Raw genomic sequence first — 21,449 nt, forward strand, 5'->3', positions numbered from 1 at the left:
GAACATGCTAAAAAAACCAGCATTTTGGCTTTTTAATTTTTTTACACAAAAAAGTAAAAAAAAAAAATCAAAAATCTAACTTTTTTACTAACTTCTCAAAACACCACAGAGTGATCTTTGTGAAAACAAGAGTTATAGTTGATTGGAACATCCAATAATTTTTAATTTATTAAATAAATCTTAATGCATTATTCAATTATGAAACAATGTTTTTGAATTGATTGAGTCACATAAACCCTTGTACATACTTGTACAGCACAGTATGAATTATCTTATTGTGTAACCAAGTTGTGTGGAGATTTAGAGTAAAAAAATTATGATGAATGTTTTAATTATAAAAAATAGTATAAATATTTTTTTAAAAGTGAAAAAATAATGTCTCTTATTGTGTGTAGTTGAGTTGTGCGGAGATTTTGGAGTGGAATTTTTTGTAATGAAGTTTTCAATTATAAAAAAATAATATAAATATATATTTAGAGTTTAAAAATAATACATATTTTTAATAAAATTGTAAAAATGTATAAATTTATAGACGATAAACAAATATAAGAGTTTTGGTACAATTAATTAATCTAATTTTTTTCCATAAAATTTAAAAGGGCTAACAATACCTTACCTCTCTAATAATTGATTGACCTTATTTTTGCTTCGATTTTAACTTTTGTTAATATTCTATTATGAAAAAAGCTTAAAAAATGACATGTGAATTGTATATTTTAATTTTTTAACAAAAATATCAATTCAAGAGCTGATTTATTTATGTTTATTATATACATGAAAAAATATGTATATACATATCTTTCTTAGGGAAAAAAACGTTATACACACATGTTAGTTTTACTTGTTATGTTAACAAAAGATTATCTAGATAAAATGTAATACTATAGTTTTTAGTTAGGGATGTAAAATGTAAGGATAATGCCATATTTAACAGACGATGTATTATATATGACATTGTTACTTTAAAATTATGATCCCACGTATTATACAAATTATAAAGATTCAAAAATTTTAAAATTAAATTATCACTTTAAAATTATGACTCCACTTATTATACAAATTATAAAGATTCAAATATTTTGAGTCTTTATAATTTGTATAGTATGTATTGTCATAATTTTAAAATGACAATATTATAACATATATTGGTACACTAATTGGTGTACCAAATTGGTGCACGTAGCACCACTGAAAATAAAATTTATCAATTTGAAATTAGGGGGTGTTTGGCATTTGTTAATATAACACATTATTCTTATTTAGGTCACATCACTTCTTTACCATATCAATTTTTTATAAAAATAAAAAAATATATTTATTTAAATCATCCTGAATTGGTCTTAAATTTGTCCAATTTAAATAAGAAAATATTTTCCCACGCGTCTTAAAAGTGCGTGACTACAAAGTGGAGTAAAAGGCAATCTTTGAGTCGGCAGGGGCAGAAAATGCGCGCAAATCTTTACATTGTTTTATGAGTAAATTACATTGACCCCTAAAGTTTAGAAGAATTATAATAAGTTTCATAATTTTAATATAATTATAATGATATTCTTTTTAATAATGTAATGTCATTTTTGAACTAGTTGCATGACATTTGCCATTCAACCAGGTTTTAGTTAAGAAAATTTCATCTACATTCAACCACTCATAGTTTCAAAATCTATTGCGAGAGTTAGGTAAATTGGGGAGTGGATATGAATCAAGTTGCCAATTAAATAAATTCTAATTTTTTATTCAACAAATCTCATTTTACCCAAAAAAACACTTGACTTTTTAACTAAACAATGATAGGGAGTGAGTGTTCTATTTTTCTGAAAGTGAAAATCGTCATTTTCAAGTTTCAATACTCTGTTTATTGAACAAATAAATAATATAATGTATACATATTTATGAAAAATTCATAGTTCAATGTCGCTGGATCGGGTTTGGCAAATTGAAACTTATATATCCATCACACGATCAAAACTTGGCTTTTTAAAAATTGTTAGACTTGTATCTGTCCGGCCCGTTGCATTAAAATCATTAGCGGTGAAATGGTGTTGTTCAACCTTTTTTCCTCAATTTTTGGGCCAAATCGATTCATTCGATTTTGTATCAATGAGAACCGAACAAACTGAGATATATATAAACCGTACCAAACAAGTTCATATAGTTTGGTGCAGTTGTTATGGTTTTGGGCCTTTTGCAATGTAGATTTGTGATGGATACGGAAAAAAGAAAAAACAAAGGGTTGCTGAAAGAAGGATTAAAAAAATGCCCCAATGTGCTAATTGCAACGTATCTATTTGTGATGGAAACTATTTACATTGTACATGACGACATCCATCCAATTCAAGAGCATTAAAAAAGAAAAAGAAAAATAGACATACAATAAACGAAACATTAATTCAATCCAACGGTTGCTTTGCTTCAACAGTTAAGAATTTAACAAAATCAAAAAGGTTTTAAAAAAGGTTCAAAAAACTAGTCTGTTCGAAAAAGTTCAACAGATTAGAGTTTTCAAAATAAAAAATTAGTCTTCATAGTTACCTTAATTTTGAGTCGAAATTGCTACACCAACAAGAAGATCTTTATAATGAGAATGAAGGAGTCTCTGTGAGAGAGAGTGCTCTTCTATCACGTTTTTGCTTCAGATGAGTAATAGTGAGGAGTGAGACAGATCGTCATGTATGAGAGAGGTGATGAATGAGAAACCCTAAGACCGTGAAAAGTTAAAGACAAAGAGAGAGAGAAAAGTAACTATTTGTTTATTGTGTGTCTATGTGAATATATATATATATATATATATATATATATTTTGTTATATATAGGTTTCGTTTGAAAACAAATTATTTTAATTTTTTTTTAAAATTTTTTACGAAAAGATGTGTAAAAAATTAGAAATGCCTTAGTGAGGCACATGCATGGTTGTGATTGTGCCACACGAATGACTACAATAAAGAGGGCTATTCGGTGTGACTCGGCCCTACATTTTGAAATACCAAAACTCAAATTAAAAAACAAGGCTGACTACCCAAAATGGGACAGGAAAAATAAATCGAAAACCAGTCGGTTCAGTTTCTACAGTTAATCTTTCACCCTTAGATATCGTTTGTTTAAAGTTAAGTGAATGAGTCGATTGAATGTTTATCTAGCTCTACTTTTAGTATAAATAGTATAAAACACAAAAAAAAAAAAAATATACATTTTAGTATAAAAAGATATGATAATATTATTTTATTACTCATATAATAAATTATTGTTCAGAAAAATAAAAATAAATTACTGTTAAAGATATGACTAAGCTATTATATGAATTAAAATATTAATTTTAAAAATATAAATTAAAATATTATATAATATTAAAAAAAAATGTTTGAGACGTCCTTATATCTTTAATAATTCAACATATGATATAATTTGATACTTGTCAATTTTTAATTAATTTAAACACTCAATAATAATATGGAGTCCACCACTTTAACACCTCATTATTGGTGTATTTATAATTATAAAAAGGATAAATTATAAATACACATTCTGAAATTTGTTTAAAGTACAGATTATTCCTAATAGTTTAAAAATTACAAATATCTCTTGTTAGTGTTTTTTATTTAATAGAATTGACTAAAAAAAATGGAATTCATAATTTCTCTCCTATACAATAATAAAATTATCTAAATTATTAATTGAAACATATTTTTAATATTATTAAAAACTGTTAATTGACTTGATGATTTATTAATAAAAATGACCATGTTTTATGAAATTAGAAATCTCAAGAGCGGAATGCAATTTTCAAAATCACAGGGAGCGATTCGTATTTTAATCAAATTTCAGAAGGTATATTTGTAATTTACCAATGTAAAAATGTAATTTTCTAGCATTATTGACTAATAAATTATAGAACATGCTATGTTATAGATCCAAAATTTTCTACTAAATAAATAATTGATATTGTGTTTAGGCCAAGTTTGGCAACTCTGAAAAAAGTCAAAAAATCAAAAAGTTACTAAAAAAGTTAAAAAATTATCACTATTCACCAAAAGTCAAAAATTACGGCTGTACAACTTCCAATCCTAATTTTTCCCTACACACTAATTTATATAATTTTTTAATGCACATTTTTTTTATAAAAAGTCAAAAAATTAACACAAACATCCATATTTTGTTCCTCAATTTTTTAGGAGTTGTTTGGAATAAACTAAATAAGTGTACTTTTTGACTTTTTATGAAATATGGGTTGAGTATGGATTGAGTTTGAAGTTATGTAATAGAGAGGTGATGTGACTTAAATATGATAGTGACTTTTTGACTTTTGTAAATTATGTCAAATCAAATCTTAGTCTAAAAAAATAAAAAATATATTTATTTAAAACATTCTAAACAATTCCTAATTAAAGAATTTATAAAGAGATTTAAAAATGAATCTCAACCAAACGCAGCGTAAATAACTCACATGGATTTTGACCCATACTTTTATAGACCGGGCAAATTACATATACACCCCTCCAGGTTTGACAAAATTACAGATACCCCTGAGGTTTGAGAAATTACGAATTCCCCCCTGAATGCTATATTTGCATAAGAAATTAGGGGGTAATTTGTTATGAAATATAAACCTCAGGGGGTAAATTGTTATGAAAATACAAACCTCAGGGGGCGGGATGTAATTTCCGAAACCTCAGGGGGTATCTATAATTTAACCAAACCTGGAGGGGTGTATATGTAATTTGCCCTTATAGACCTCATATTTATTTGATAAGATACTATCTCTAACATTACCCATAAATTACTGTTAAAGATATGACTAAAATTATGGAAGTTTTTTCTTTCTAAATTTTAGGGAGTTGAGTGTAATTTACCATTGTTTAACGTATTTCTCTGAGTTGTGTAATGGAGGCCAACGTCATATCTCCGTCTTGTTTCTGCTGCAGGAAGAGAGACGCCTTCCCACTCTCTCTCTATATCTCTCTCCAATTTTAAAATTCTCTCTATATCTATCTCTTTATTTGTCTGCACATACACGATGATCAATCGAAAAATAGCGCAGAAGGGCGAGATCAAAACCCTAATTTAGCCTTTCGTTCCGGTGATTCTCTCTCTCGGTCGATACTTCTCTGATCCAGGTAGTTTCCTACAACAAAACCCTAGTTTCTGACCTGACTATATTAGAACAGGAGCGACAAAGCCACCGTAGAATTACGCTCATTTCGGTACTAACTCAAAGCGTTACGTTTATTTGCTTAATTTGACGATCTATGTAGTGGGTGATTCGAGATTCGAGTTCTTATTAGGGCAAAAAAGGAGCGATTCCCTGTATGTATATGTGATTTCAGATCGAATTTTTGATGAAAAGGGTAATTAGAGGCCAATAATGTCTGGGAAATTGTGTTGCTTGGTTTTATTGTAGAAGATTGTAGATTGCGTTGGATCGGTGTTTTGGGCAGCTGAATTTCAGATTGTAAAGGTAGTGGTGTTAGCTTTGTTCTATTATTGTTAGATGAGGTTTTTAGCTTTGAATCAGCAAACATTATATAATTGGTGATTGGTGTTTTGATCAAATCATGTATTGGTTCTCTTCACTGTTTTGAACCGGAATAGCATTACAATTGTTAGTGACTAAAATTGGTGGAGACACGAATGTCTCAGGTGATAAAAATGGTAATATGAGTTCTGGATATTGTTTGTTGGACGTGGGGTTGCTTTGTTGAATTTGCATACGGTGACTGGTGGGTTGAGACCGTGTGGTTCATCACATTGCGGGGAAATCATTTCAACAAGTATTGCAGAATGAGCTTGGAAAGTGAAATTCAAAGCTCTCCTGACAGGGCTACTGAATCATTTTGCGAATCCGAGAAGTAATGAACTATTTTTTTCTCATATTTTTCTTCTAGATTGTCAATTTGATTTGATATTATGTTTTGTTTTAGTTACTCTTATTTCCTTTATTGTTGTTCGATGATGCATATTTTTGATGAATCAGGCATTCCAAAATTTCATATACCAGAGATTTTCTTTTGTCATTAAGCGAGTTAGATGTTTGCAAAAAGTTACCAAGTGGATTCGACCAATCAATACTGAGGTATGATTCTCATTGTATTCCTTCATTTTGAACAAATTAATGTCTTTGCACTCATTACTATGTTAAGCCTTTGAGATAGGATACTACTTTCCATTATTGGCATTGGCCTGCATGGTTGTCATGATGTTTCTGCTTCTTTTTTTCTGCATCGTGGCATACTGATCTTGAACGGTTACTTTGTATGAATCAGTGAATTTGAGGATGTCTCCCATGGCGTACAGGACCGTCAAAGAATACCTGGTACCTTAAGTTTCAGGCGCACTGAATATGGCTCGCCCCCACCGTCCAGGGGGGATTCAAGTAATTATTCCCGGGGAGTATATGGAAGATGGGACAATCGATTGTCTGGACGGAGTGATAAAGACAGTGACTCGCAATCTGATAGGGATTCAGGTTTGTTTGGGAGTTTCTTTCTCAATTCAGCTGATATGTCAATATATAACATGTTTATGCCTTCACATGGACTAGTTTTGTCTGAGGCTGAGATTTTGGTTTTAATTATGTATAGTCACACATATATATATATATATATGCATTCATTTTGTTCATATCCATATTGTTCTACTTGTAGTTTAGGAAGTTGTTTTAGTTTTTCTTCAAGTTTTTCCTTTTAAGGCAAGGCAACTCTTGAATGCATTAGGCTTAAAAATTATGCAAAAATCTTGTTAAGCTTATACATAATGCACAGGTATACTTAGCGTCCCTTTTGGCGCCTAAAGTGAATTTTCATTACCTTTCAAAAAAATGAGAAGGTGCTGCCTGTTCCCTTTTGCGGCCCAAGTTATAAGATGCATGCCTTTTGTGTCTTGAGAAATATGAATAGATAAATAGATTCGAAAAGACCTTGAAAACCTTTTAATGATAACCTTTTTATAGGTAAATAGATGCATAACCTTTTGATCAAGAATAGATAAATCCTTTCATAAGAAATATGAATTGATGAAAATGATTGAGCAATTCTCCTTCCAACAAATAGAAAACACCTATTGACAATAATGTGTTGGAAACAAATTAAGTGTTGGAGTACGTGTGAAAGTAGAGTCCCACATCAGATAAAGAGTAAAAAAGATGAACCTGGGCTCACGACTTATAGACTCAAGCTTTTAAGTGGGTATGAGTTCCAAATAATGTTAGGCCCCGATGTTAAGCATATGGGCTCTAGAATTTATCCCTAATGAATTGGGTTGGTGTTGCTATGTGCTTGTGGGCTCCTCGATTCCCTAACATTAAGTTGTTCAAGAAAAAGAAAAAAAAAAATCCATGTGCTTTTGCGCATACAAAAATGGAAACCTTGGGTGGCTCTCTAGACTAGAGACCCAAATCATTCTCCAAGGAAAATATGATGCATGGTTACCACCAAAGCACCATTATAAGATTTCAATTTTCACCTCAAAACTTCGCGACCTTGGCTTCTTCCACCTTAGAAGAAGTGCTATTCATCCAATACAATTTCGAAATTAAATAGCAATCATCTCAATGTATTCCCAATTCTGTCTCTTTTAAATATCCTAGAGCACTTCATTTTCCTAATTCATGAGATAATATGCAATGAAGCCTGATTGTCTATTATCTCAAAAAGGCCCAGAAGTGTTGATGGTAGACTCTACGCTCCCCACCAAAGGTGTCTCAAAAACGTTACCCTTTCACCTTTCTTACAAACGGGCTATCTAGGTAGCATGGCCATGCCCTTGTTTGACACATGTTAGACACCAACACACATACACACAATGACATGTGTCAGACATGTATCTAATGTGTCCTATTATTTAAAAATTTAAAATGTTTTGGACATGTGTCTAGTGTTTGGAAACGTATGATTCGCATCTAGTGTATTGGCACATGCTTGAGGAAATTAGATTGGGGACCAAAGATCAAACTGAAAAAATGTATGGATTTATAAATATGTATCCTTCATTGGGTATTTTAATGTTTGAAACTCTAGATCTTTACAAATTCCAAGTTAGTTTGTGAGTATTTAAGGCTTCAAAACTAAGATATTTAAGCTTTACATTCCCGTTCTTCTCAACAAATAACTGTAAAATTAATAATATTTATTTTTTGGTATAATTAAAAGAAACTAATATTGTACCTAAAAAGTGAATAATTGTCTTTATTTTTATGCATATATATGCAAGTAGATATTTATTTTTTTCTTGTGTCCCTGTTTTGTCCATGTCCTAATCTTTTTGGAAATTGCCATTTTGGCGTGTTTGTATTGTGTTGGAACTTGGATCCATGTCCTGTGTTTTATTCATGCTTCTTAGTAGTCTTGTGTATCCCCAAAACTCATCACACCATCCACTGTTCCCTTTGTATAATCCCAGCCTCCTGAAAATCAAGAGAATCTTTAGACTGATTGAGGGAGGGAAGCCTGAAGACATTCTATTCAGTCCCAAAGTTGCTCAATTCACCTTATTAGGAGGTGGTTTACACACAAATTTGCTAGTTAGTGCCTTGTGAAGTTGATGATGCCAAAGTTGAGGGAGCTTCACTATAAATTTGATGACAAATTTTCACTGGGACTTGAACCCTTGTCATCGGAAAGGAAACACACAATGACAGCAGAACTGTAGACCTTCAAATGTGCAATGTTCGTGTACTAAAGAAACAGAGACATATTGACTTATCCAAAAAAAGGTAGTACACCCACATATTGCATACACCCATAAATGCTTATCCGCACTTTATGGAGGCCCCTTTTTCATTGGGGTTCTCATGGTTGCGCTCCCATTGCATGCCCTGGCGACCCAGTTCTGTATGCTGACTGTCATCAGAACTATGCCCTGGTTCCCATATATCTATTCCTAGCTTGTTCTGCAGTACTCTTTTGTTGCTTAATTCTGTTAAGAGTCTCATGACATATTCCATCCTTTGTTCTGCTTAGATCTGGCTAGACTGTAGCTTTGTCTAAGATAGTCTGTCAATGAATACAAAACATGTATGGCTTTCGTGACATCTTGATTTATTCAATTCTCATGCAGAGTCTGCAAGGCGTTATGGCAACAAATCTCAGCAGTCTTATCAAAATTCTGAGCATGATGGGCTTCTTGGGAGTGGTTCTTTTCCAAGACCATCTGGATATGCAGCAGGGTTGTCAGCTCCAAAGGTTCGATCTAATGATCAGTCCCAGCTGAACAGGAGTAACGAGCCATATCAGCCTCCCCGCCCTTATAAGGTTATCTTTGTACTTGTTTATGTTTGATTTAATGAGAAACCTCAGCTTCAATATGTCCATCGTTCTGGATTTGGTTCCTGGAGCAATTTAAAGATGCGCAACCAGTACATTTTATTTTACCTTTTGTTTAAAAGAAAAACTCTTGTCAAGGAGAATTGAATTCAGTTGAAGTTTTGTTGAACTAAAATTACTAAACATCTCCATGATTTACTTTCTGTTTCCCCTTTTCTCCAGGCGGTACCTCACTCACGGAGAAGCACCAATGACTCATTCAATGATGAAACATTTGGTTCTACAGATTATACAAGTCAGGATAAAGCAGAAGAGGAAAGAAGGAGAAGGGGTAATGCTTTCTTCACATTGTCTTGCTGTACCAGTTTTTCCATCTTTGGTCTTTGTTACATTTTGTTTATGGTCAATTGAACTTGGAGCTTAACTTTCTTCCCAGTTTCGTTTGAGTTGATGAGGAAGGAACAGCAAAAAGCACTTCAAGAGAAGCAGAACTTGAGCTTAGATAAGCATAAAAGTGACCTTCTCTCAGATTTTACTGAATTACTGGAAGATACTAAAGATGGAGCAAGAGGTTTCAATCGAAGCAACAAATTGGATGAGTTTGTAAAGCAATCAGTTTTAAATGATGATTATAGCAAATCTTCTTCACAAACTCCTGCATTTAGACCACTGGTACCCCCGGGATTTAGAAGCACAGTTTTGGAGAAGAATTCTAGCCCTAGATCTTTAACCCATTCCCATTCAGCAGAGGTATATTTCTGTCATTTGACTTGACTTTTTATGCACTGGAACTTTTTCCTGAACTGATTTGTTCTAACTGTCTGGACAGCAGGGCCTTTGGCTCCTGATAAAATAAATAAAGTGGTCAGTTTCCTTTATATATATATATATATATGTATATGTGATAACTGTTTCATTTCTCATTCAAGATATGCGCCATCAACAAATCCTATGTTCAGTAGAATTCGTCATCATCATGGCATGATGAGTTCAGGTTGAACTTATCGTCTTTGTAAGCCCATCTTATTGCAAGCAACTGGTTACTGGTCTTTTTATTCACACACAAGAACAAATTAATTGAAATTTGACTTGCACATTAAGTTTGGCACCTCTTTCGCATCTCATCTCATCTCCTATCCCTTATAGTCAGGTATATTTTGCTTTATGATCATCTTCAGTTTCCACTGTCATCTAGGTAATCCAGGTCATTAAATAATATATTATCTGGACTAAGATTAAAAGTTTGGGTCTGTTTGGATTCATTTTCATTTTTGATGTTTTTGTTTTTTTGTGTTTTTGGAAACAAAAACAATGAAAACTTAAAGAACACCCATTGTTGCCATTTTGGGTGTTTTCATAAAATTTTCTTGAGAACAGTTCGTCAATCAAGTTTTCCATGTCAGTTTCCATTTTTTTTCCCAGTCAGAACAGCTTTAAAAAACAATACCAAACTCACCAAGTTTCATGAATTCATTCCGTTTTGTGGCCTAAAATTTTTATCATATGTAGGTCCTTGCAGAAGTTCTGGACTAAAGTCCTTTTTAGTGGCTTCCTTTCAATCAATTTGCCAATTAATTATAGGAAAGAGAGAATGAGCCTCTGGTTAGCAGTCGATAAATGGAAAATGAGTATTCAATAATATGAACAGATAAATTGTCAGTGTGTGTATGTAGAAGTAGTAGGCATATAATATACTGAAACAAATTATAGCACGACTATCCAAATCTCTTGTTAGGTGATTTTAGCTAGCAGCCTGTCATGGTATTGGCAAGGAGTTCACATATTGTAAAAGTTCCGTTGCATCCCTTGGTCCAGCAGTTCATATATTACATGTCCAAATGAGGGGTGTTATCTTCTAAACCTAACCTGAACAATTGATTATGTTTTTGGGAGAGAGTGTCAAAAACCGGGTTTGTTGGTCCATGAGACAAGAATGTACAGCATAGCTTTTGCAAGGGTGATAGCAAGTTGGCAATGGTGCTAAGTTATTTCCACATTGGTCCATGGATTGGTGCTGGGCACATAGGCTGATTTTCTGCTGATTCTAGCTTTATGTGGTTGTTCCAGTTCGTTGAAGTGAGTGTATTTTTTTAAGTTATTGGGTGGGCAGGAAAGACTACCTGGACCATGCAGGTGTCATCTTCTGGTCCAGTTAGCCCTCAAACCTACTTCTTTAAAAGAACTAACTTGTATTATTTGATTCATTTAAGCTGCCAATTGCATGCTCAAACGGGCACTTACTTTTAAGGGCAAATTTCACTAATAGTCCTTATACTTTGGGACTCGTGTTATTTTGGTCCCTGACTTTTCAATTGTGACACATTTGACCCTGAATTTTAAATCTTGTTCCAAATAAGTACAATTGAATATACCATTGTTTAATTTGAAGGGTAAAATCGTCAATTTAATAAAATATAAACTAATTTGACAAAAATAAATGTCAAACAAATATTTTTAATTTTTAAAATATTATTTTTATCCACCAATGATAAAATTATGTAAAATGGATAAAAATTAATAAAAATCACATGATTAATTTTTAAAAATTAATTTTACATGATCATCATCTAAACACATAATAAAAATTAATTTGGTAAAAAAAAAAAAATGTCTAAAAGACTTATCAATTTTACATAATTTTATTTTTAGTGAGTAGAAATAATTTTTTAAAATTCAAAAATATTTGTTTGACATTTATTTTTGTTAAATTAGTTTATATTTTATCAAATTGACGATTTTACCTTTGAAAAATCTAATAATATCTTCAATTGTCCTTATTTGGAACAAAATTCAAAATTCAGGGTCAAATGTATCATAATTGAAAAGTTAGGGACCTAAGTGACGCAAACCCCAAACTAGAGAGACCACTAGTGTAATTCACCCTACTTTTAAAGACTTTTTATTTGTCACCTTCTTGTTTCCTTTCTCATTCAGATGAGTGTTAATTTGTTGGTTCTGCAGGTTAGTGGGAGACTTGAAATTGAGGAAAGTCTTTCTCATGCCAAAGCTATTGTGCAAAATGGCTCTCTTGATAATCAAGAAGAGGCACAATCAGTCCAGAAAATGGATTTCAGAGAGAAGCAGCATGAAGATACAAGTTTCCACACACCCAATCTTAATAAGGTTGAACAGGTTGTGGATTCATCAGCAGAAATAGAAGTTTCTAATAGGAAACTTGGTATGGACAACCAATTATACAGGACTTCTAGTCTTTCAGAAGCCTCTGAAACCCTTGATGGTAGTGAAATTATTGAGTTTGAAACTAAGATGACAGGGAATAAAATTGTTATTGATTCCAAACAGGATCATTCGATGTCAATTCTAGAAAAGCTTTTTAATAGTGCTTTAACGGTGAATCTCAGTGGATCCTCAGGTTTTGTAGAGGTAATTATTGTATTTATGCCATTTGCTTCAAGGCTTTTATATAGGTGCATTGTTATTGAAATTGTAAGTAGTATGTTCTAGATTCAATTATAAAACTTTATGATCATAATTATTCATTGATGGGTGGAAATTCAGTCTGTTATTCTTTCGGCCCACGCCACTTATTATGCTGCCATCATATATATGCTCATCGTTATGTTATTGTCCTATACATGCTCATAAACTGACTACTAATGTTCATATTATTTTTTTGTTCTTGCCAAGATGACAGCGATTTGTATTCTGGATAATTAAGATTATAGTGCTTGGCAACTATACCTATCTTTTTTTCTTCTTGGATCGGCAACAAACCAAAATATTAGGTGCCATTTGGTGAAGTTTACAGTTTATTGTTTTTTGTTTACAGAAAATATTAAATATGTTTGTTTATTTTTGGTAAAAACGAAAAGAAAAACATGTTTGGTACACATGTTTTAAAAAAAAATTGTTTTGAAAACAAGTAAAAGGGTCGGTTTGCGAGAGGAAAATAGGAGGCCTTTGATGCCGTCAAAATTATTGTATAAAGGTGAAAGGTGCTCATGCTGATTTCTCTATATGGTTATCTGGAAATTTGTTTTTAGTTTGTGGTTATTTATTTATTTTTATGGATGAAGTTCGGTTTTGTTGCCTCTGTATAATCATGCACATTGCTTTAGCTTCATCTTTGGACGGTGGATTCTTCTTACTTACCAAAGGTGGGTATCTGACATGACACCTTTTTTTCTTTTTTTTGTTGCCCCAGCATCATGATAGTGAACGAGATGACACACGGAGCCCCAATGCTGTACAGTCTTCCAAGTTTGCTCATTGGTTTCTTGAAGATGGTATGCATGTATTGGTTTTTCGGTTTAAATTTTTTTGAATGTTTTTCAGCAGAAATTTTCTGAGCCTAGTTCTTGAGTTGGGTCTTGTATAAGTTATAGTACTTTTCATCTACTGCAGAAAAGAAGGCAGCCGAAGATCCCTCATATGCTAAGCCAAGTGACTTGCTATCATTAATTGTTGGTGGTGAGAAAGGTGGATCCCAAGTCTCTGATGTGAAACCAACCCACATTCTACCAGACATTACCTTGCATAATTTAGAACATGCCAACAGATATATGACATCTTCCCCAATTGGACTCTCAGAACAGTTCTACAATTCCAGTAAAGAAGAGAAAGTTTCATCAATCCTAACATGCGAAGATCTTGAACAGACTATTCTGTCTGAATATAGTGAAAGTAGTTCAACTTTGCAGGCATCTGGTGGAGGCTGGAGTGTTTCTGGTGCAAAGACTGAAGAATCGAAAGCAGATATTGATGATCGTGCTTCTCAACACCTCCTGTCTTTGTTGCAGAAGGGAACAACAGGCTTGAAAGATATTGCACAATCCCCTAATCTAGACAACAGATCCTCTGACAAACTACATATTTCTGAAGGGGCAATTGTTGGCACTTCCCTTAACTCTAGAGAGGAAAAGGCCGATAGTATTCCCCATTCTGGGAAGAATCTGACACTTGAAACACTCTTTGGGTCTGCTTTCATGAAGGAGCTGCAATCAGCCGAAGCACCAGTTTCCATCCAAAGGGGCTCGGTTGGTTCTGCAGGAATCGATATTTCAGAACAGCAAGGATTACCTTTTGGAATCATGGGTGATACTCTCTTCCCAACTTCCACAGTTGGAATTGAATCTAACAGGAGCAATCATGAAAGCAATGTTCTGCAATCAAGTCAGGGACAGCAAACTAAGTCAGATAAAATTGAAAGCTGGTTGGGGTTTAATGATACTCAAGTTGAAGTGGATCGATCAAAACACGGAACCAGTGTAGTGTCTAAGCTCGGTGGCTTTGATGGGGCAGTTGATATTCAGCTGCCTGAAGAAGAGAGCTTGATTACAGTTGGTGATCCTGTGAATAACACCCCTTTTTCCATGTTCATGTCTGCTGGAAACTCAACGAAAGGCGAATTGCTATCCTCAAACAAACCGGTTGACATAGTTGAGAAGCTGGCAGCTCTTAATTCAGTTTTCAAGGATGAACGAGCTATGGTAGGTCGGGAAGGTACCCCTTTTGTTCGTGGTCCTTATAATCCAATGGAACCTGAGATTCCATACCGCAATCTTCGTGCCCAACCATCATCTCAATTTCATCCCCATCAGATGAATCCCGGGAGGCCATTTTTCCGTCCATTAGATTCCCATCCCACTCATCCTAATTCCCAGATGAATTTCATGGTTCCAGAGGGCAATAACCGTCAAGATGCCCCTGCGAATCATCAATTTCGTGCAAATATGTTGCGACCTCCTTTCCATCATCCAAATCCTAACACAGGGCGAGGAGGTTTCGAGCTTCCTCATCATCATCCTATGTTACAGCAAATGCAAGCGCCAGGCAATTTTCCTCCACATCATCTACTACGAGAATTTCCCAGGGGTGGTCCGCTGGCTCCTCACCCAAGCAATCAGGCAACTGGTTTTATGCAGGAACTAAACCCGATGCAAGGTTTTCCTTTTCGTCATCAGCAACCCAACTTCGGTGGCCCTGGAATGTCTTTGCCAGGTAAAGTGTCACCGCTCCATTGCTCCTAGCATTTTTTAATTTACCTCATTATTGAAAACTATGAAGAATGGGTACTTCGAAAAACATGTTGCACCCATACCGGGTATGTATTAAGTGCTAGTACTTTGCATTCTATATGCATACTGGCTACACGAAACATGCATCCAATTTTTTGTTCTTAATTTTTGCCATATCCGAGAGGTACGTAGTATATACCCAAGTCATAACTTAGCCGGAATACTATTTTCTTTTATACAAAGGTGAATTTAGTTTTATTGAAAAATTTCTATGCTCAACATGATTCTAAATTAAGCTTTGGTTTGTAGGTTCTGTAATATAATGACATTTAACTTTGGTTTATACCCTTAATTTGGGGATTAAAGTGTAGACTGTAGGTTGGATCATTAACCAACTATACAATTTAACTAATTTTTGTATTACTCCAAATTAAAAGTAAATATTTCTTTACAAACGTGCCCGACTATACCTATGCTCTTTTTTAGATTTTTTTGTATCAACAAACCCATACCGTACCCTTACATGCTTCTTAGGTTGGGAAAGTGCGAGCTTGGAAAAATCCTTAAAAAGTTCTTTTCTTGGAATGCTCTTTAGTCTATATCTATAATAAGAAAGAATATAATTATGTAGTGGATAAAAGTTTGATCAATAATTTGGTTTGTCCCAACTTGTGCATAATATCCCATGTATTACATATTGGTTTCAAATTTACATATAATTTAATAAAATTCTACCAATTAGAGCCACTTTCAAGGGCATACAGTGAGTTCCAATGATGAAGCATAAATTTTTGTTTTCTTCTTTTAAGGTGATAAAGCTTGGAATATAGCTTTTGTTTTTTGTGGCATGGAAATGTGCTTCTATTGCATGGTTGGTGTTTTGTTAATAGTACTATAAAAATAGAAAATTTGTACATAATTTTTATATGGGATGACTTGGTTGAAGTTGAACAAAACACGTTAAAATGACTCTGGCTATACTATACTATTATATGAAGCACACAACTCGGTAGATGATTTTGAAAAAAAGCACAGTTATAGTAACTGCCAAATAGTTTTCAAATTTAACCTAACTTTCTCATTTCAAATTGCTCGAAAGTTTAGATGTAAAATTGCAAAAGTATCATGTTTGCACCCACTACTAGTATAAATATTGCCATTGCCACGTCATTTTGGATGCATTTTCTATGTAATTTCTCCATAAGAAAAGAATTTTCTAATTATATATTTTCCTCGTATCAGGTCCTGATGTTAGTGGTGGAAGCAATCATCCGGAGGCGTTCCAAAGGCTTCTTGAGATGGAACTCCGAGCAAATTCAAAGCAGATTCACCCTTTTGCTGCTGTTGGCCACAGCCAGGGAATGTATGGTCATGAATTAGACTTGGGCTTTCGACACAGATAGAGTGGATCATTGTGGCAACTGATGGAGTCCCACTAATGCGTGTTTTAGATGGAAAAGATTGAATGGGGGTAGTGCAATTAATGGATTTTATTTGCCATAGTTACGGGATTGAGAGTTTGGGTTTGTTCCTTCATGATTTGAAAACCGAACAAAATTGGGAAGAAAAAAAAGAAAGTAAAGATGGGGAAATGTTGTGTAAAAGCATTTCGTGCTTGTGGTGAGTAATCTGTTTGCAGCACTGTTCAGAAGCTTGGAGCATAAGCACGGTGTGGTATATCGACACTTGACACTGCTTTTGTCATGGTCTTTAGCTTATATACAACAGTAACATTTCATTCTGTTAGGTGTCGTTTGGTAATGTATGTTCTTTTTTCAACTAGTATATTATGAATCCACATAGTTCATCTTATAATTGGGTCATTTACAGTATTAGATAACTAGATGTGTTTGGTTGTAAAAAATGAAATACCTTAAAAATTTACTGTACTCGGTCTAAGTCTTTGTGGAAGTTTACAATATGTAGAATTACTTGCATCTACTGTGTAGTTTATTTAGAAGATAACAAAATCTAAAATAGTGAATTTTGAAATGAAATAATTTAATTTGTGTAACAAAAATGGGTTTGGTGAGCATGAGGACGTGAGTTTCTCTTGACTTTTCTTAGGCCCACTGATTTTTTACGTTGACCACATTTCGTAGCCGGGAATGGCTTCTCTATATCCTGCTGTCATTTATAATTCTCCATATTTTATTTTGTGAGCCTCATTTTGGACTCAATGATAATTTAAAGGAAAATGATTGGTGGCCCTAAAAAAGTTGCCCCTAATACCCCTAATTTCCATTTTTGGAAACTGTTTTTTTTTTCTTTCTTTTTTCCTTTTTTTTTTTTTTTTTTTTTTACCTAAAGTGGAATTTCGGGGCATTCGAGCCCCGAAATTACGGGCCCTCAATCAGCGCCGTAATTTAAATCATTCATCTTTTATAATTTACAATAAATACTATGTGTAAAAAATTAATTTTATTAGATATCGGTTAATAAATAAGTAAATAAATAAATTATATTTTATTTTATGAAATGTATAGTTTTAGTTTAAACTCAGAGTTGTCTTCTCTTTTGGTTGCACAAATTAAATTATTTCAGGTTGCCTTCTATTTCCAAAAAATCAAAATGTACGAACATAGAATAGATCGCATAAAACATAAGTGAAATTATCTCAGTGAAATTTTATGATGAGTTTTATCCGGTGGTATTATACGTATGACTAAAATTAATTGTGTATTTATCCATAATCTTACACCGCACCAACTCTGCCACTGTCAAAACCACTGGAACCTTAAAAGTGCCCATAAAATCACCACACAAATGCACATCTAACCCAATAGCACCACACAAACACCTCTAACCCAATTTGTCGGTTCTAAGGAGCACCACATCATTAACAACCTAAAGGGTTCCCCTTAAGGATGATGTTATGAAGATCATGTAGGCTTTTTTCATTGGTGATGACAACAATGGCCGCATGCCTGTCTGACGTCAACTGCAACAAAGAAGTTGACACAACAATTTGTGGTGCAAGTGGTCAAGTTAGTGATTTCGGTGAGAGGAGAATGTAAGGCTTATAACATAAACAAGTTGAGTATTAAGTTTGTTTAAACCTGATTTAAAAACTTAACGGTAGTGAGAATCACATTTGTAGAATGGATATTTTAATGTAAAAATTGATGACATTCACTCTACTAACGGGTAATTAACAAAATAGGCTAAAGTATTATATCAACACTAGTTTATAAAAACAACGTAATTATGTTAAAATTATGAAATAGTGCAATATTTTCAGAGATGTCAGTGTAATTTACTCTTTAATTTATATACATACAAGTATACTTCAAGGCAAATACTATATATGCAAGTTATGCAATTTGCGAGTTTGATTATTATAAATGATATAACTTAACACTATGAGAGTCATAACTAAAAAAAAAAAAAAAAAAAAAAAAAAAAAATTAAGTTAAAACTCAATATCACATGAGATTTTATCAAACAAATTTTGAATTATAACTAAAATAATATCATAACCAATAGGTACATGAAACAACTAGCTCTAGCTTGTCATCACAATAGAAATCACTCTGAGTTTCTTGAGACAATATACAGAAAGACAAGCAGTGAAATGGTTAGAAACCATCAAAAACCTCAAATAAATAAATGAATGAATAAATAATACATCACTTTTGCCAACAGGGGGATTGACCCCACAAGCCACAACATAAAACACATACAAACCCTCATCTTAGTGTATAAAATTGAATGCTTTACAAATTACATTCTCTCTTGAAATATCACAAACCTTGAGGGTGAAGGAGACAGGTAGGTAGGTACACATTTTATGCTCTGCTTGACTATCAAATATTCACACAACTTAATAGTAATTCCATCATCTTCACCTACAGCTGCTAGAATTTCGACATGATCCATATATAACTGAAAGACATTCTCCGTACATCAAAAACCTATTGAAAGGCTCTACAAAATCCAAAAACTGGTTTAAGGACAAATTAACCACCCCTGATAACCAACTAACTATATGAGGACCAAAAATAAAACTCTTAATTGTAAAAACAAATCGTTACACCATCAAAAGATCTTCTATTCAGCTCGCTCCATTGTAACCACAAAATTGCCAACGAAGCCAGAGCCGCCTTTCTTCTTTGCATAATATTAGTATATGCATCCAAAAGTTGGGTATGGGTACAGAGACACATCTTAAACACCTGTACATATTGTATATTGTATTATATTTCAGATAAGATATTGTAAATTATAGAAAAATGTACTTCAAATTAAATGGGATATAGGAAATATATGGAATTTATATCTCCCATTAATGTGAGAAGTTAGAAATATTTCCTTACAAGCAAATATGAGTGTCATCTTCAAACATCATATAAAATTAGAAGATCTAAGCATCTAAAATGGATACGGTTGTCGGACATATATCTCACACCCTTACTCTTGTCATATACAGTGGACAAAGATACATTGGCTAAATAGAACAGTCCATGTAACAGTTTGTCCCCTTCGGTATCCCACATTGACAAGAAAAATCTCTACCTTCTATATAAACATCCCACCTCTTATCCTTTTTTGCCCATCATGCATTAGGCCTTGCAAATTAGGATTATGTGGCTCGTACTAATATAGTGAAACAGTCCAAAATTTGAGCAAAATCTGGAAAAGACTGACACAGGTCTTACTGAAATAAGATTATTATTTTTCATTAGTTTGGTTTTTATTCATCAGTTCAATTCTGGTTTCAAATATTCTGTACAAATCTATTGTGGTTTGAATTTGGGACTTCAACTAACTCAAACTCTGTGCAAACTAGTCAAGATAACACAATATTCTGCGCTGAATGTTCATAATCATTAGTTATTAATCAGTTCAATTCTGGTTTCAAATATTTTGACCTGATTCAGGGTTGCGTCAAAACACTAAAGTGAGAACATTTAGTTAGTTGTTTCAATGACTGGAAATGACAAATATAGCTCAAAGCCTTGTATGCATAGTTGAAAGCAAATACATATAGTGGCGCACGTACATAAACAAGTTAAAATTATGTAGATAGAATTGCCGACCCCCATTTGATGGGACTTAAGACTTGGTTTGGTTAGAATTGCATACAGACATACATACAAAAGAGGCTGCAAATTTGGAGCTATGATAATGAATAAGATGGAGTAAAGAAGGAACTTACTAAGGGATTTCTACAATTGACCAGTCTACATTCCTCCAAAGAACCTTCAAATGTCCAACTCTCCCAGACATCAAAGCTGTGACTAGCAAATACAAATTCCATTCTTCTATTTATCTGCAACAATGAAATACAATGTAAATCCTTAGAAAACCGTGACTTAAATAAGGCAATTCAATTTAATTATTCAGGAAAAGAACTAACTCAAAAAGTGATATTCATTATATCTCAATCTTGAAGTAAGGACTATTGCGAACTTTGAACAACTTCTTGGTGGTTTAGGAGTATTGCCCTATACCTTTCATTTAAAGATAAGTGTTCAATTGTTTCTTAGTAGGAGACAAAAAGGTAATGGATCCCACTGATTCAGTCAATGATAACCAAGTTAGAGCACCACATCATCTTACCCCAGTAGCAAAGAATAATTTTCATATATATAGACGTTCATAGATATGATTGTCAGATACAAATAGCCCAAGTTGTAGAGATTGTGATCCAGGATGTTTTTCAGCTGATGGGTGGTCTTGATGCTTGCTCTTTTTGTTTTGTTCCACGTGCTTTGAATGGGGCTGCACATGCAGTGGCGCAAGTGGGTGGTGTGGGGGCTGGGTGTTTATTTCCCCCTTTTGGTTAGTTGATCCTCTTAGAAAGGATGGCATTGGCTACTCTGTTTTTGTTTGAATTCTGGTTTATCAATATATTTCTACGGTTAAATAAATAAATAATAACTTAACAGAAAATAATGAGATCCATGATAATAATGGGTTTTAATGGAATAGATTGGAGTTTCAAAATGAGGAAAAAGATAAAGAAAAATAACTAAAACTTTAGAAAAAAAAAAAAGGATAGAGATTGTTGAATATAAAAAATCCGTATAAGTGATTTGAACGTATTATGAAAAAGAGTGTGTTTGGTTTGAGTTTTTTGAATTAAGTTATTTGAAAATTTAACTTTTTGGTTTTCGTATTTTTTTGTTTTTAGTGAATATTTTTAAAATTTTAAACATTTTTTTTACTTTTTTAGATGCACCTTACTTAGATGTATTTAAAAAGTAAAAAATTTGTA

The 21,449-nt window shown here is 33.2% G+C and overlaps 1 protein-coding gene and 1 long non-coding RNA gene across 5 annotated transcripts; one reads left to right on the plus strand and one right to left on the minus strand.

The window, feature by feature from the left end:
• The first annotated feature begins 4,765 nt into the window (after positions 1-4,765).
• Positions 4,766-17,041, plus strand: LOC114261855 (chorismate synthase). 2 transcript variants are annotated; one of them, XM_028202165.2, is made up of 11 exons: positions 4,766-5,449; positions 5,632-5,840; positions 5,966-6,064; positions 6,255-6,457; positions 9,046-9,239; positions 9,474-9,582; positions 9,688-10,001; positions 12,213-12,635; positions 13,417-13,498; positions 13,617-15,212; positions 16,472-17,041. In XM_028202165.2, the coding sequence occupies exons 2-11, from the start codon at positions 5,773-5,775 to the stop codon at positions 16,630-16,632; spliced, it is 3,249 nt and encodes a 1,082-aa protein (XP_028057966.2). In that variant the 5' UTR covers positions 4,766-5,449; positions 5,632-5,772; the 3' UTR covers positions 16,633-17,041. The 2 variants fall into 2 exon arrangements, with proteins under 2 accessions (XP_028057966.2, XP_028057967.2); XM_028202166.2 differs by having other exon boundaries at positions 4,781-5,108.
• Positions 17,042-18,678: 1,637 nt separating this feature from the next.
• On the minus strand, positions 18,679-20,877 carry LOC114261856 (uncharacterized). 3 transcript variants are annotated; one of them, XR_014330154.1, is made up of 3 exons: positions 20,589-20,840; positions 20,388-20,501; positions 18,901-19,404 (listed from the first exon to the last, which is right to left on the minus strand). It is a non-coding gene; the product is annotated as an uncharacterized LOC114261856 (long non-coding RNA). The 3 variants fall into 3 exon arrangements; XR_014330155.1 differs by having other exon boundaries at positions 18,679-20,501; positions 20,683-20,877; XR_014330153.1 differs by having other exon boundaries at positions 18,679-20,501; positions 20,589-20,877.
• Between the last annotated feature and the right edge of the window lie 572 nt (positions 20,878-21,449).

This window comes from Camellia sinensis, chromosome 5 (genome assembly GCF_055761805.1).
Source record: "Camellia sinensis isolate YWXY chromosome 5, ASM5576180v1, whole genome shotgun sequence".
Lineage (NCBI taxonomy): Eukaryota > Viridiplantae > Streptophyta > Magnoliopsida > Ericales > Theaceae > Camellia > Camellia sinensis.

Bases quoted from the DNA above. Each gene is read 5' to 3' on its own strand.
- LOC114261855 (XM_028202165.2), top strand. From the start codon at position 5,773: ATGAGCTTGGAAAGTGAAATTCAAAGCTCTCCTGACAGGGCTACTGAA. The intron at 5,841-5,965 runs GTAATGAACTAT...TTGATGAATCAG, and splicing joins TCATTTTGCGAATCCGAGAA to GCATTCCAAAATTTCATATA. The intron at 13,499-13,616 runs GTATGCATGTAT...CATCTACTGCAG, and splicing joins TCATTGGTTTCTTGAAGATG to AAAAGAAGGCAGCCGAAGAT.